The following is a 15,877-nucleotide window of genomic DNA, read 5'->3' as shown; positions in this document are numbered from 1 at the left end:
AAATGGTGGCCAGTCAGTCGGTCATGAAGTGTAGATTTAGGCACATTAAAAACCTCCGCTGCACGACGAACACTTGGGATTTCGTTGTTTTTTAAAGCAGAGATCGCGAGTTGGATCCTCCCCTCTTGTTCCACCAAGTCTCGAGACGATAGACGCGATTTTGGTGGCATGGTGGTTGTTTGAATAGCTTCAGTATCCTAAACGCGTGGACTTTGGATGGGGTGTCCGGCTCGGTCGGGTGTCCGGTTCGGTTGGGAATTACGTTAACTAGCTCTACCCGAGGCCAGTCAAGGATCGACAGCACAATATGCACAAACAGCCAGACACGAAGCTCTCTCTCAAGGGGAAAATTTGAAGCTGTGGACTCGGAATACATTAACATTGGTATCTGTCATGAGCATCCCTAGTCGCCAGACTGCGTGGATGTTCGATCGATAGGCCTTGGTTTCGTCATTGTCCATGTTGCAGAGGAAGGGATTCAGAAGCCAGGTCGAAGGCCTGCAAATGGTGCAGGATGTAGCGTCTCTATCCATGACGCTGTGGTGAACGCTACAGTCTGGTTGTGAAGAAATCATGACAACCACATTCAAAGGATGGTAGCCTGACCGTCTTAGTCATGACAAGCTTCGGTAACTACATGCCGAGCCTATTGCAATGTGAAGCAAATGAGGCCACAGTGCGGTAGGTATCGAAGAGAACGAAACATACGGACTTTTTTTCGTCCTTGCCAAATAACAGGGCAGAAGAATTGGGACGCAATTCCCAGAATGTCCTCAACCAAAGTCTAAATGCACCATGACAGCGTCAAGGTCAGAGAAATATTCGTTCTCATCATCACATGAAGACAATATATCTACTCTCAGGACGGGCCTGTCCAGACAATCGATTCCTTGAAACCTGATTTCATCAAAGGTGGCTCTGTTCAGCAACCTTTTGCTCCTCAGACCAATGTACATCCACCTACAAGTTTTCAGCACGACTGTCCCATCGAGATCTCAAAAACAGGTATGGGAATGGAGATAGAAAAGAACTTACATCTGCCAGGTGATTATAACCCAGCAACCACGGACTCAGCTCCGGGTCTCGCCAGACCAGAGGATCTCCAGGTGGCGTGGGATTCATGCGCATGATTCGATCCCGTTCTTCCTGCTCGGGGCCGTCGGGGAGATGGTAGAGATACTGTTGTCTGCGGGTCCCAACTGTCAGCATGGTCACAATGAAACATCATTTTGAGAAAACACTGGGTGGGAAGATAAGGGTTCTGCTAGTTTGGTGAATATGAACGTACAGATTTCCCCGTTCGACAATCCGGGATGTTCGCTTCTTGCGGCATGCTTCGTACACGGTGAGGGCGAATTTAAGATCTGACTTCTTGTGAATCCGCGCCAGACATTCACCCAGTACTGCTCCGTCTTCGAGCGACATTCCGGCACTGAGACTTGTTAGATCACAGACAAATCCTCTATCATCAATTGATTTGTTGGCTGGTCAACGCACCCAGAAGCAAGATATGGCAGTGTCGCATGCACCGCATCACCTAGCATGGTGAAAGTGCCTGAAGGATGGTTCCATCGTGGGAGTTCGTGGCGGATGCAGAGCTTCCACTTCTGTACTGAATTGCAATGTTTCAGTACTTTGCCAATTCTGCTGTCCATTAGCCAATGTCCTCGATCAGTGCAAGACCCTGGTGACTCGCCTTGGATCCCAATCCGCAAACAATTGTCTCATTTCCAGGACGTTTCCTTCCACTGTTCTTGCCCCGCCATCCGGTATGTCATCCGGTACGAGAAGGACCACTGCGAAGATGTGAGGATCGCTAGTTGGTACAGGGGGTTCTCGTGGCAATCTTACTGTTCAAGTATGTGCGATTCCTCAAGAGATAGCAAACAGCATGGGCGCCAGGTCCCATCCAGTAGTTCACTTCCGTGTTTTCCAGCATCTTCCGCACATCTTCATCCAGCTGGATCTTTCGCAGGTCAAGAAGCACTCGATAAGCCAGATCGCCCGTCGGCGTGGGAGGATCAACTCGCTTGAGAAAGCATTCGCGAGTGCGACTGGCAATGCCGTCGGCCCCAACCACCAGGTCCGCCGTGTAACGACTTCCGTTAGCCAGGATAACAGTGGCCTGCGCAGGGCTGGCGTGGTACTCGACGTCGACAACTCGGCTGTTGGTATAGACCTTTGCACCCAGTTCCACGGCCCGGTTGTAGAGACAGTTGTGCAGATCTGCTCGATGGAAGTCCCAGAAGGGGGATCCGTATCGCTTCGCCGACTCGATGAAGTCCAGAAAGGTGATGTGCTCCCCTTTCCAACTGATCATGTTGCACCTCCGGGGCGCTGAGGCATACTTGGAGCAGACCTCTTCGAGGCCCCAGTGACGGAGAAGGCGTGAGGCATTGGGCAGGATTTGGATGCCAGCTCCAATCTATGTACACATGAAGAGCATAAGCATCCATTGACGTGCGGCATGGTTTTGTTTGGGGGGAGAGTATCCCACCTCACCTAGCTCATGGGCTGCCTCCAGGACGGTGACGCTGTGGCCGGCCAGGAGGATCGAGATGGCAGCGCCTAAGCCGCCCAAGCCAGCACCAACAATTATCACCTAGACACGGGCAGAGATTGTTGATACGTCTTCTTGACACAGAAGATCGACAATAGGGACGATGAGCCTACCTGGAGCTTCTCTGGCATTTTTTGACACTTTTAGAGCCAATTGCCTGTCTATATGGTCCCTAGCCGTTGCAGGATTCTAGATATCTAGATCTTGTCCAGGAATGCCACATCTGCTCTACTGCGCAAAGAATTGGAGTTCAATCTTAAATTCACATTTCTAGGATATAATTACTGGTCTATTATCTATTTCTTTTAAGGACACGAGGCCATCTGCTTTGCGGGGACGAAAGGGCAGCCGATCCCTGCAGAACAAGAATGGGGGCGTGTCCAAGAATGGGGGGAGTAGATAAGTGATGCACAGTACATACAGCACAAAGTGAGCGCAACAAGGTGGCATATAATCGACCTGCTATCCTTCTCACTGGAGTAAATAGCAATTGAATCATGGAACATTGCTGCAACAGCACTGGTAACCTGCGTCGACATGGTGCTCAGATATGTACACCATAGTTCTGTCCTGAGCTCAATGAATCTGGTTGGTATCAGCAGCAACTGCAGTATTCGTGCTTGAAATCAACCCTTGTAATTTTCTTCAACACAGGAGTAGCTATCAGATCAAAAGAATGAAAATTCATCAAGAATTTAATCCCTCTATTGCGAGTACAGTACAGTAATTAATCTGCTGCACTGAGTGCTGCTGCCGGGCGGTCGTATTCTGCCACTGATGTCATGCGCAATTGCGGGGCATCTGCAGATTCACCAAGCTGCCACTGTTTGCATATGCAGTAGCTGGATCACAGACACCCGGCCATGGCGGACGAAGAGGATCCCTTGGTGAAGGCGCTTCCTCCGGCCACTGACTACCTGACCTACCTGACGCTGCTGGAGTACCAGTTGACCCCCGCGCGGTTGCCGACCCTCCACCGATTGCTGCAAGATGAAACCCTTACCACCAACATCGGATGGGACCTCGTCCAGCTCCTTCTGCCGATGCTCCCTCAGTCGCAGCAATGCCTCCAGGACGTTGCGCGGCTGGGGAATCCCCGAGAAGTCATCTTGCGGGTGTCAGATGCGCTGATGAAGCTACAACCTGAGAAGGACGAGGAGGAAGAGGAAGAAGAAACGGAGGAGACAGAAAAGCACACAAAATCGCAAGATACGAAAGAATTGGAGGAAAAGGTCAGGGATATTGATATTGGCAGCGGCGAAGAATCACAAGACAGCAAGAAAACCCTTCCGCGCCATGTGATCCAGTTCAACTGCCTCGTCGCCATGCTTTCGGTGCTTCATGCCCGCATCAAAACCAAGTATCCCAGCCGATTCATTGCCACGTCGCTCCAGGCTGCACTGGAAGCTTATACCTCGATGCCAACAAACGAGACAACCACCGCCTTTTTAGAGTTCCTTCGAGACCTGTCACCGACGAAACGACCGGCTTTACCACCTCGCGGAACCAGTCAGACGTCTGTCGTTCGGGTGTCGGAGGCATCTGCTCCGGACCCGGAAGCGGAGACTCAATCTACGTCTTCGGGTGACCAGGAGCTGGTGCGGAAGCTGGTCCAGTTTGGCCTCGTCGAAGTATTGAAATCCTACATGTTGAGTCTCACGAACCCTACAGATTCGGGGCTGTCCTGGGCATTGCGATTGCAGGAAAAGCTTGATCCTGAAGCAGCTCGGATGACATCCAAGACCCGCATTCATGCAGCGACGGAGCACCTGAAGGAAAGAGATATGATCGTTGGAAAGATTACGGTATGCCACGCATGGTAACTGTCAACTTTTCTAGTGCTGATTTGCCGTTGTGAAGGCGTTATCGCGAGATTTAGGTCTAAGTGACGATGAATTGCTTCGGATTGTGTCCACACCCGCCAAGAAACAGCCACCTCCTTTAGATTTCGAAGAGCTACCGAAATCACCAGAGGGAATTCCGTTGGAAAGACACGGCTGTTTACTGCTGTTGGCGGCTCGTTTTTCGGCGACCGTCCTCTTCTCGCAGCAAGACAACATACGGATCCCAATATACCCAGACTTGGCGGTGATATTTACCAACTTCATCGGCGTTCCTAGTACGTCAGACGGTGCAGGCTTGGAGCAGCCCCAGGCTCTCCAGGACGCGCTTCTCGCCCTGACGGTGATCTCTATCCGCGAGAAAATAGAGGAGCCGGTCAATGATCGGCAGTACGAAGACTTTGTGCTGGCCCTCACAGCCTGCAGTTCCCGTCAGAGCTACAACAGTCTGCGAAGGATCCCGTCGACAGTTGTTCGCAGTCATCCGTCGCCAAATGCCCGGTTCAACCTGATACGCAAAGTCTTGGAGGACGAAAATCTGCTGTATGCGAGGGAGAGCGCGATCGGATGGCAGAAAGACGAAATCCTGGCGACAACAGCGGCGAATGCCGAGCCCAACATTTTCGTCGACCCACGTTGCTTCTCAGCTCTTTTCCCACTGCTGTTTAATCCCGCGGAGCTTTCTGCTCTGGACGTGTCGTCCAGCGGCAACATTGTCGTGTCGTGGCTACGATTCTCGCAGATACTCGCCTCGCCGATCCACGCGGCCCTGAGTCTGTACTACATTCTCCTGTCGTCCTCCAAACTGCGCGACCGTCTGCAGCTGAGGAAATCCTACCGTTCGTTCCGGACAAACTTCCTGGCGCCGCTCAAGGCCGTCTGCCACGCGTTCGAGGAAGACCTGACGGCGAACGGCGGCGATGGGAAGATCGAGGCTGCTGTAGGCGAAGACGCGTGCCAGGTGGGCATGGCGCGATCGGTGGGGTTGCTGCAACACATCATCGAGCAGATTGAGGAGCGTGTAGCTGACGTATTTGACGATGATGATGACGAATAAGCGTGACAAGATTGATCAGCTGAACTGAATGAAATGAAATGAAATGACATGAGCGAACGGACGAGACTGCAGAAACATATACCCCGGGAATATTGATGACCTGCAGCTGTTTACATACAACACATGTATGTACTACGCCATCGCCTAGGAGATGTAGACAGGTGTGTTACACACTTCAGAGTCGGGTAGCTGGACTCCCGACGAACAGTCATTCATTAAGAAATAAATGATATGATGATGACAGATATATATCCGATTTGAAGATTCTTTTTTTTGTAGTTCCCGGAAACTGACTTTCTTCCTTTCTTCCATCCATGCTGAATTGTATTTATTATGTAGGTAGGTAGGTAGGTAGGTAGTATCTGATTGACAACAAACTTTGACAAGTCACAGCAGTGTGTACATACAGTACATAGTCGTGTGATTTCATTTCATTTCGTTTCGTTCCAATTCAATCAACCATGAACAATGCATGTACGGTACATATATTCAATTACCATAGCATCCTATACATCATTATATCATCGTATCTGATACAAACCAACAGTCAAAACCTGACATCAATCATCGATGCTTCCTTGTCGTTATCATATGTAGAAAGTCAAGTCATAGTCAAATGATAGCCTGCTGCCTGCCTTCATTCCAGGTCCACCGGTCTAGAGTAGTGCAGCTTGTAGTAGATAGTGTAGTACAAGATATTAGATATGAGATATTATACACATGTACTGTACACATGTAGGAAAGAAGGTAATGAACGAATGAATAAACGAGTGGAATGCCTAGGTTCCAGACGCGATGCAAGGCAATATCGTATCATGCACATTGTCTGTGGTAGGATACATATGTTGTACTGTACAATATGACAAGTAAAAAAAAAGAAAGCTCAATTAGATATCGAATGGAATGTCTGTGACGAACGAATCAACAAAAGCAAAAAAAAAAACAACAATTGGAAAAAAAAAAAGAATCGTGCTGTACAAGAAAGAAAAGTGTGAGAAAAAAAAAAACAAAGAAATATCCAAAGTTTCGAAAAAAAAACAAGAACAAATCGTTGGCCCGCCCTCGACCTGGTCCTGATTCTCGCGCACACAACTCAGAGTCAATCCATCGCTGTCGTCGTTCGTCGAAAACAGCCAGCCAGCACACCCAAGAAAGAAGGAGAGAAAGAAAGAACTCGGAGTAATTGTAGCCACTATTACCCAGGGTAACAATCTGTGAAACGCCTTCTCACATGATGATACATCCATAACCGGCATGGACTGACAACAACAACAACAACACTACAGGTTAGCTCAGCTCAATCTATCTTAGCGTAGATGAATGGATTCGAACACCGTCCCGATAAAGAAGGGAAAAAAATAGAAGATTGGTCAGGGTTAGGGACTAGGTACTACTTACTTTTTATCGAAGCAATGGCAATGGAATCGAAATCGAAATCGATCTCACTGGGAGGATCCATTTTCCCTCGTTTTCTTTCCTTGAACAGGGTATTGAGAATGAGATGATGAGAGGAGAGGGTGGATTTCAATTTCGTCTGCTCCTGCTCAGAGAGAGAGAAAGGATTTGTCAGTACTATACTCCGTAGATACATACAATTCTGATGGAATTGAGAAAGATCTCATTGTTTGGGTTCGTTTCGTACCTTTTTCTTTTTCCTTGTATGATTTTGTTTTACTGCTTTGTCCTTCGAAGATGGACAGAGAGAGACACACAGAGGAGAGAGCAGAAGAGTTGGCTGACAGCAGAGAGGACGATGCTTGTTCTTGTGCTTGTGTTCGTTTCGTTCTCGTCTGGAAGAAAAAGAAGTACTGTACCGTACATGCAAGAGAAAAAGGATGAAAGAGAGAGAAAGAGAAAAAAAGATTCTCGACACGAGATTTATCTATTTATTATATATCATCCGATTCCCATCTCTTTTCTTTGCAGGGAATGTCGAAGTCGAAGTCTTAATTAAGAGAGGAAAGACAGTGAAAGATATCATAATAGCTTACCCATTCGTTGAAACTTGTTTCTTTCCAAAGATTGTTGTGCTTCGATAACAATGGATGGAGTGGAGTGGAACAATATTAATATCATAATATCATACATAATACCGGTTGCGGATGTCTATCGAACCTTTCTTCCATCCAGTAAAAGCTTTCCGTTTTCATCTCCTTGGAAATTGGATTACATTGTGTAGAGTGAGTGACTGCGATGAAGAGACTAATTCACTTGTAATTTTTTTTCCCTTTTTCTTTCAAGTTGAAGATGAATAGAAGTGGTTGGTTGGTTGGTTGGTTGGCTTGTTGGCTGGCTTCATATTGTTCTTTTCTTCGCGGTTGGTATTGTTCTTTAGCTTAAAAGTTTGGGATGGTGTAGAGACTTGGCCTGATGTGAAGGAGGTTGGGTTATGTTATGTAAGCCAGGAAAGAAAGGTTAGTGATGACAGAATTGATCATTATTTTTTGTCGCAGTTAGATGATTGTTCTCGACTTCGAATCGCATTATTGTCTTTGTTTCTGTTTTGTCTTTGCTGGTAACTAGGGTTACTGAATTAGGTAATAATCGAATATTTACCTACTCTCGTTAGCTAACTGCAGGCACTCGACTTTCGGCTCTAGAAAACGCACGTGCATTAATTACTTCGGAAGGGCATGTGTATCACTACTGTCGCACGCAGAGCATGTACAGTACATACAGAGGAAATTCATTGCAATTATTCACTACTCTGACAACCTTCGTATATACGTCAAGTGTAAATCTCTTCCGTCAAGCTGTTCAAGGTCAATCCCGTCTTGGCAATATCCTCCTCGATCAGGAACATCAGAGGCATCTCCACCAGCGTCCCCTTGACCTTGCTGAGCAGCTCCTTCACCTCCCGCACCCCCTCCGGTCCAGGCGAGAACTCGTCGCGAACCACATGACCCCACTCGTACCTCGGTTTGGCCCCGTCGCTTCCTTTACCCTCGGCCTCCTTGTCCGCCTTGTGGAAGTAGTACTCGTAGAATTCCTTGTAGGCTTCCCAGTTCCGCACGTTGTCGTCCGGCACCGCGTGGAAGACCTTGCGGAAGACTTCGGTGTTGGTCCGCGCCCGCGTGTTCCAGAGACTCTGGAATGTGTCTGACAGCGGGTCGGCCACCACCTGACTTTCCGGACAGTTCAAGTCGTACTCGTTCGGGACCCCAACCGGCTCGCAGTTGGCGGTTCGTCGCTGGTAGTCTTGCGGCTCCAGAAGACCCAGGTGCTTGCGGAACAACTGCCGACGGAGCGACACGGCAAATCGACTTGCCGTCCACGGTTTGCCATCCATCACGGATTCAACGGGGGTGGGATCCTCAATGATGACTGCAATCTCCGAGTCATGATACCCTAGCTGCGACCGGTCGTTCAGATTGGCGGATCCACAGATAACAAGCCGGTCGTCCGCGATGAGCACCTACAAACGTTTCGTCAGTGAATTAATTTCGAGAACACAGTCGAAATTACTGCCTTCACTGCCTACCTTGGAGTGGACGTAAAGCTCTTCGCTAACAAACGCGTCAATTTCAGGAATATCGCTGTCCCAGGGAACATTGCGAATATCTTCTCCTCCGAGCATGTAGCACTCACTGACGCTGTCCCACCGACCGCTCGTCGAGGAACGTTGCGCGGCCTGCTGGTATTGCTGGAATGGAGCGGTCGTGTCGAATGCCGGCTTTGGAGCACCCGGCCCGTAGCCACCGTACCCGACCTCAGCAACGTCGTGATACTTGCGAGCGTCCTCGTAATCGACGCCGCTGGCCTTTTCAGCTTGCAGCATCGCCCTGTTCACATTGATCCGGTCATAATTGCGCAGGTTATAGAACCTGATGTAGTCCATCGGGTTGTACCCTTCCTTTGCAATCTGCTCCATTATACTGTGGCCGCCTCGGTTGATGGATTTGTACTGGAACTCCATGATTGCCCGAGTGCCTAGCGTAGAGTCGTCTCTCAGGTCACCGGCAAAGGCTGGAACCGAGGGAATCACGACTATGATCTTATACTTCTGGCCGGCTCGAGCAGCGCGCAGGATCCGTTCGACGATCGCAGCACCAATCTTGTTCTTCACAGGCTTCTGCTCGTCGGATGTTGCCGTGATGAAGAACTGGTTCTCGATGTAGACAAAGTGCTGACTGTCCCGGATGGCAGCTGCATAGGCGTCCGCAATAGAATGTTCAGTTGGGACTCCATGACTCCACTTGGAGCAGCTCCGCACGATCTGGCACCACGTATTTCCGACTGGTTGAGAGTGACGGCCATGACCACCAAGATAGCGGTCTTGATAATGATGCACATGACTGCGAAGGGTATGGCCAAGTCCGGAGATATCCTCCCTCAGACGCTGAGTCTCCGGTCTTAGCCCTCGTTCACCATCACCCTCTTCGTAAGCACCATCATGCCCGTAGAGCTCCCGCGTCAGCGAGTGGTGAGACTCCTGAGTCGGTGGAGGCGGGAAATACGGAACTTGGGTCTGCTGCGAGTGTGTCGAACCATATTGCTCTGGATGATATGCCTGATAGCCGCCGGAACTCGTCTGCGGCGGAGGCCCTGGAGGTGGTGGAGGGAATTGCTGCCCGCTTCCATAACCATACTGTCCCTGGGAGCCAGACGACGCTTGTTGGCCTTGAGCTCCGGGTGGCGGGGGGTAGTAAGGGGCCTGCTGGGGGTGGGAGGGCTTGTGCTGCTCGGAACCGGGCGGAGCGTTACCAGGGATCTGGCCGGCGGAAGAACTTGGACGCCCGTGGAGGGCCAGTCTAGAGTAACGGGGGTCGTTTCGCGAGTAATACTTCGTGTCGTAGATGAAATTCCAGCGTTCCACAAAGTGCCTGCGCAAATCCTCCACCACAGGACCGCGTAGGCAGATGGAGATGTCAGACCACCCCATGCGGGAGGTGACTTTGCGGTCCAGCTGATTCCTTTCCCAGTGGACGACATCCTGGAAGTCGAGCACCCGAGCGTTATTGTAGTCCTGTCCTGGGAACACAATCTCATTGAGGTCGCCCGGATGCACGTCAGCGATCGCATGCTGGTTGGTGTCCCAGCGTCCATAGCAAAGATCCAGACCTCCCATGAAGGCGATTTTGCCATCGACCACGCACAACTTCTCGTGATGCGCCCAGTACAGTATCGTCTCATCGCTCATACCGTATAATCCCTTGAGGGCGTCACTAGAGAGTGTGGAAATGTGGGCCGCATCCAGGGTCAGGTTTTGCAAGGAATCCGTGATCGAGGCCTTCAGTTCTTCGGTATCAGGCAAATGGTCTGGATGGCGGAACACTGCAATATTGGGATGGAGATTCTCTAGGTGATGTTTGGTATGCGACGACGACACTGGCCAGTATCAGCAAAAGTCCCGTTCTTGCAACAGCCCTGGATAGCAGGGGCTACAAACTTACATGTCAGTGCCTGAGTCACCTCTTTGTAGACAATGATATTGACCTTCACCCCCCGCTGAGCGGCAGCGTGAAGCATGCGATCAAGACGGTATTGTTCGTTCTTGGCCGGTGGTCGCCGGAGATAGAGCTCTGGCGAGAGCCACCCTTTGGGAGCGTGGTCAGCAACCAGATCAGCGGTCAACAATATAGGAATACTCACAGTCCAAGATCCAGATCGACTCTCGAGCGTTCTCCAGCGCTATGGAAACCGCGTACATGTAATTGAATCCATCCACGTACCATTTCACATCGTTGTTCCCCCTCTGTGGTGCAAAGCTCCCAAAGCGATTCTGGCTGTTCGGCCTGGCTGCGGCTTGCTGAGAATGGGCATCGGGGTCGAGGGCATCGGAAATACGGTGAACAACTTCTGAACCAATGTCTGCGACCGCTCCTTCGATCTTGCCTAGGAGACCGGACAGCTTGTCCTTTTTGGGGGGCTTTTCTTGATATTGGGGTTCTTGGTACGGCGGATTCGGAGGCTGCGTTTGGCTACCATAAGACTGCTGTTGCGAAGGAGCCTGGGACAAGAAACGTCTCCCGTCAGTTATTTGAGATCTTTTGTTTAAGGGAGTCTGCTCTTACCGAATAGCTGCCACTTTCGTATGGTTGCTGGCCTGATTGCTGGCCCTGGTGGCTGTGGAAATTGTCCTTCAGTATCTTGAAGGTGTCTTTGATAAAGCCTCGAGCACTGTCTCCCACAATACCCCGTTCACCCTCTTCATAATAATGGCCATAGGCCAACGGATCCACTCTTTCAGTCATGCTTCAGGGCAGGTTAGAAGTTTGTGCGACAATACAAGACGAGCTCGACAGCACACTGCGGGGAGAAACCCGAAGCTTCGGTGCTCAGCACAGAAATACAGAGGCAACAAGATCAGCTGATCGATTGAGCTTCCTGGTCAGGAGGTTCGCAGCGACCAACGGTCTTTCTGCTTCTCCTAGAATCAAACGATAGCAGAAAATTACTGGCCTGGTGTTCTTAAGTATGTTTGTTGGCATTATTATTATTGCCGGGGGACTGCCCCGCTTCTTGGTGTCTCAGCTGCACCCAATCTGCGCCGGTCTTGGACACGCTGTTGCGCCCGCCGTCTCGAAGTCTGACGCATCCGCCATTATTCACAAGCTGGAGGATTGCCTATTGTCATTTCGTTCACCAATCCTGGCCCTGTCAGAGGGGATGCCTGATGACGACGGTCTGTAGACTGTGGCTGTGCACGCGAGCGGGGTTCCATGATACGCGCGTCCACGTGCTGGGCTATGCACGATGTATGTATTAAATTACACACATGTCTCCGTGGACAGAATATTAATACCAAGAGCAGTGGCGCAGCTGGACGTTTTCCCAACTAGGCATACGCTAAGATGGTGATATCTTCCAGTTAAATATTAATACCTCAGGTGTCTATACTGTCTCTTCGGCCCGACCCTTCCGCCGTACCTGTCTGCTTGCCGGATCTTATCGGTGCGTCGTGAGGGGACATGATGCCAAAGACAGGCCAGAGGGGAATCGTCACTATCACCCCGCAGGCCTCTGGCAGGCTTCTGGGAAAACCCCGCGCGGTACCAAGAACCATGTCCGCAGACAGAGCCTTGGGAGTGGGATCTGCCCCTCGACGAGTGGAACCAGAAATTGGAGAAGGAGAGAGCAGAAATTATATAAGAATGACATCGTCACAGATGTAGATAGCTTCGTACTGTATTCCGCCCCGATCCTTAGTTACGAGGTTGCCCTACGGTATCTCCCGGAAAGCTATCTATCTCATTGTCACACCGTAGCGTATCAGAAATCCGATCATCATGTCTTCCCTCGCAACCCTTGACGTGGGTCTCTATTCATTCTTCGACTGAGGCATGCGATCTAATTGTGAGCTTCCGATATAGGCGACCCAACACCCATACCTTCCAGCAGCCTCGCAGACGCTGTTCAACGCCAAAGCGAAAAAGAAGCTCAGCTTCGAGGACATCTCCAAGCACATCGGCCGCAATGAGGTTGCCACGGCGGCCATCTTCTACGGCCAGGCAAAGGCTTCCCCGGAGGACATCCAGAAACTGGCCAGCCTCCTTGACATCCCCGTTGAGCAGTTGGAGCAGCAGCTCAGCGGGTTTCCCGATCGGGGCCGCTCGGTGGAGATGCCTCCCAAGGAGCCGCTGATCTACCGGCTGTATGAGATTGTGCAGAACTACGGGTACGCGTACAAGGCTGTTCTCAACGAGAAGTTTGGGGACGGGATTATGAGCGCCATTTCGTTCTCGACTAAGGTTGAGAAGGAGACCGACAAGGACGGGAATGACTGGGCGGTTATCACCCTGCGGGGGAAATGGTAAGCATTGGATTCATGGGTATATTTCTTTTCGGAGACTGGGATAGTTGCTGACCTTCATCCCAGGCTGCCCTACTCCAGGTTCTAGTTGACTCCATTGCAGATTGGAATGGACAGAGCAGCATCATGAGAGCTGTGGATGACATGATCTGGTGGTCTTCACTGTTGATTGTGAATAGGAAATGCTGACCTCTGAACGACGAGGCCAGTTCGTCTGTATAGTAGGAGTGAAGAAAGCTGAAATGAAATAGAATTTGATATGACAATTACAAGCATGTGGCCATCTTGTTCGATATCTAGACATTGGACTAGCCTCACTCAGGTTAAGTCTTTGTTGTCGACTAATAATCTGTCCCTGGGAGGCATCAAAAGGCACCTACCTACCTACCTACCTGATAGGTAAGAGGGTTGCTCCGGCGAGATACTCAAAACAACAAAATTTGCCCGTGACCTCCAGACAGCATCTCCCAGACGATTATGTGTGTTTTGCCGACTGCAGCCAGGGAATAACCTGCCTAGGTAAATAAAGACGCAACCATATTTGTGTCGTTTGCATACTTTGCCTTGCCTCTGCGTATCTTCAGATACTTAATCACTCTTGTTGCTCTTCACACCTCTCTCATTCCTGCATTCCCTCATCAGAAATCTACAATATACTGACCTGTCTCACCATCCTGTTGCTCCTCATTCCTCTTCATCTCTCTTTCATTGATCACCACTTCCCCTCTCACTTGCTTCTGCTGACAGATCCATTAAGACACGTGCTTGGTCACGGCTATCAACATGGCAGAACCAGCTGGCCGTGACCGTGTGCCGTGCACATACGAGGACTGCCGCTTCTACTTCGACTCAGAGAAGGAGATGAAGCGGCACAAGGCCTCTCAGCATGACTACTGCTCTCGATGCGACGAAGACTTCGAGAACGAGGAGTGCTTGCTCATCCACAAGATCAAGAGCACGAAGCACATTGTGTGTCCGCTCTGTGGTGGTGAATTCCGCAGCGAGGGAGGCCGCGATCTCCATATCCGTCAGGTATGTTGCCATCATGAACACTCACTATTCGTGTGCAGTTGAGCTAGGTCCGCATGAGGCTCACAACTTACAGAACCATCCGACTGAGCAAAGGATCAAATGTCCCGGGAAGGATTGCGGAAGGATTTTCACCCGTGCAGCTGCATTCGTGTCGCACATCGAGAAGAAGGAATGTAAGGGCATCGATGAGGAGCGTCTCGTCCACCAGCGCGCCATGAAGACCATGATCTCGAGCGCGCTCAAGAAGCAAACTGGATTTCCGACGCCTCCGACCATTGGGGATGACAGAAGCGGAATCCGCATCAGCCAGAAGGAACTCCAGAGCAGGGGGGCCATGCTGAACCAGCCCTCGCGCAAGGATGACGACGTCAAATCGACTACGTCAACCACGCTGTCCTTGAAGCATTGGCCGAGACTGGGTGAGAAGAATGTGCCAGACAAGTCCGAACAGGAGTCAGAGTATGAACCGAGCGACCTGGTGGCTTTTAGCCAGCTGTCCGTTCAAACCAAGACCAAAACGGCGATTGAAACAGAGAATCAGTTGTCTGCACAGATCAACGAAATGAACCTTGCCAGCGGCCACTACTCTGAAGTGCAGCCTCCCGTACCAGGACGTTTCTTCGGTCAGGAAGCCGTCCAGTTCTACCGGGCGTACGACCCCAACTGGGACCCGAACAAGCACCTCAACCCGTACACTGGCAAGTACGATTGCTGCGGCGGGGAGTTTGAAGACGTCAAAGGTCTTGCGGAACATCTGATCCTGCACATGGGGAGAAATTTCTCGTAAGAAGCGCCCTTTCCCCCTGCCCTCTCAGAGGTGAAGCAAGACTAGATAGAATCTTTACTAACGGATTGCGACGTATGTAGATGCCCTTGCTGTCGCCGCAAGTTCAAGAGCAACGCCGCCCTGGTCGCCCACTGCGAAACCAGCACGCGATGCCCGGGCCTCCGAAGCGAGAAATATGCGCAGACCCTCGACGAAGTCAGCGGCGGCTTCGTCCAGGCGGTTGGGTACCACGAAGACGGCACGCCCAAGTTCGAGGCCGGAAAGGTCGACCAGCCTGCTGGCAAGACGATCATTGGCGTTGATCTGAACAAGGTGGGGTGGTAAAGAGTCGGACAGAGGGCAATCCGTTTCCATTCAGCTTAGACAGGATATCAGAAATTTGTTCTTCAAGTTCTTTGCCAAGCGACGCTGCGATCATCACATCAACCCCGCATTGCAATCTCGATCTATCTGCAGGCACGTTGGAACAAACAAACAATATCGATTGCGGGGCCCCAAATGTCATCATCAACAACCAATAACTACCAATCCTCCCTACTCCGTACCTGAATTTCTCGCAGAGCTGTTACGTGACGTCAGTGCATTATTTCTTAAATTTGACGAGACGAGACAGACGTACGGGTATGGATAGGATATGGATATGGATCTATGAATGCAGGCATGCATGACGCCGAGAACAAACCAATCTCTTGTCATGTCATGTCATGTCATCGTGGTCAGCAAGCTGATATCTTCTCTCTTTTTTTTTCTTTGAGCTTTTCTTTCAAAAAAAAAAAGGCTCAAGTCTCAATCTCAAGTGTTCCCTTCTAGTCGCTTGCTGTCTCTTGCCTTGTCTTTTCTTTGTCTT

At 50.4% G+C, this 15,877-nt stretch overlaps 5 protein-coding genes across 5 annotated transcripts; 3 read left to right on the top strand and 2 right to left on the bottom strand.

Moving 5' to 3' along the window:
* Positions 1-906: 906 nt before the first annotated feature.
* On the bottom strand, positions 907-2,691 carry T310_8210 (uncharacterized protein; the record flags this gene model as incomplete). Its single annotated transcript, XM_013469011.1, has 7 exons — positions 907-960; positions 1,036-1,186; positions 1,289-1,432; positions 1,498-1,612; positions 1,852-2,425; positions 2,498-2,602; positions 2,674-2,691. The coding sequence occupies 7 exons, from the start codon at positions 2,689-2,691 to the stop codon at positions 907-909; spliced, it is 1,161 nt and encodes a 386-aa protein (XP_013324465.1).
* A 732-nt stretch (positions 2,692-3,423) lies between these two features.
* Positions 3,424-5,458, top strand: T310_8209 (uncharacterized protein; the record flags this gene model as incomplete). Its single annotated transcript, XM_013469010.1, has 2 exons — positions 3,424-4,365; positions 4,421-5,458. The coding sequence occupies 2 exons, from the start codon at positions 3,424-3,426 to the stop codon at positions 5,456-5,458; spliced, it is 1,980 nt and encodes a 659-aa protein (XP_013324464.1).
* Positions 5,459-8,186: 2,728 nt separating this feature from the next.
* T310_8208 (Phospholipase D) lies at positions 8,187-11,652 on the bottom strand (the record flags this gene model as incomplete). Its single annotated transcript, XM_013469009.1, has 5 exons — positions 8,187-8,873; positions 8,940-10,786; positions 10,852-10,995; positions 11,051-11,408; positions 11,473-11,652. The coding sequence occupies 5 exons, from the start codon at positions 11,650-11,652 to the stop codon at positions 8,187-8,189; spliced, it is 3,216 nt and encodes a 1,071-aa protein (XP_013324463.1).
* A 1,035-nt stretch (positions 11,653-12,687) lies between these two features.
* T310_8207 (Cyanase) lies at positions 12,688-13,299 on the top strand (the record flags this gene model as incomplete). Its single annotated transcript, XM_013469008.1, has 3 exons — positions 12,688-12,711; positions 12,772-13,211; positions 13,278-13,299. The coding sequence occupies 3 exons, from the start codon at positions 12,688-12,690 to the stop codon at positions 13,297-13,299; spliced, it is 486 nt and encodes a 161-aa protein (XP_013324462.1).
* Positions 13,300-13,994: 695 nt separating this feature from the next.
* T310_8206 (C2H2 finger domain protein) lies at positions 13,995-15,661 on the top strand (the record flags this gene model as incomplete). Its single annotated transcript, XM_013469007.1, has 5 exons — positions 13,995-14,180; positions 14,213-14,243; positions 14,282-15,026; positions 15,111-15,342; positions 15,422-15,661. The coding sequence occupies 5 exons, from the start codon at positions 13,995-13,997 to the stop codon at positions 15,659-15,661; spliced, it is 1,434 nt and encodes a 477-aa protein (XP_013324461.1).
* Between the last annotated feature and the right edge of the window lie 216 nt (positions 15,662-15,877).

This window comes from Rasamsonia emersonii (assembly GCF_000968595.1).
Source record: "Rasamsonia emersonii CBS 393.64 chromosome Unknown ctg1118621760677, whole genome shotgun sequence".
Classification (NCBI taxonomy): domain Eukaryota; kingdom Fungi; phylum Ascomycota; class Eurotiomycetes; order Eurotiales; family Trichocomaceae; genus Rasamsonia; species Rasamsonia emersonii.
The sequence above is the reverse complement of the archived record's forward strand: the minus strand, read 5'-3'. Positions and strand labels throughout refer to the sequence as shown.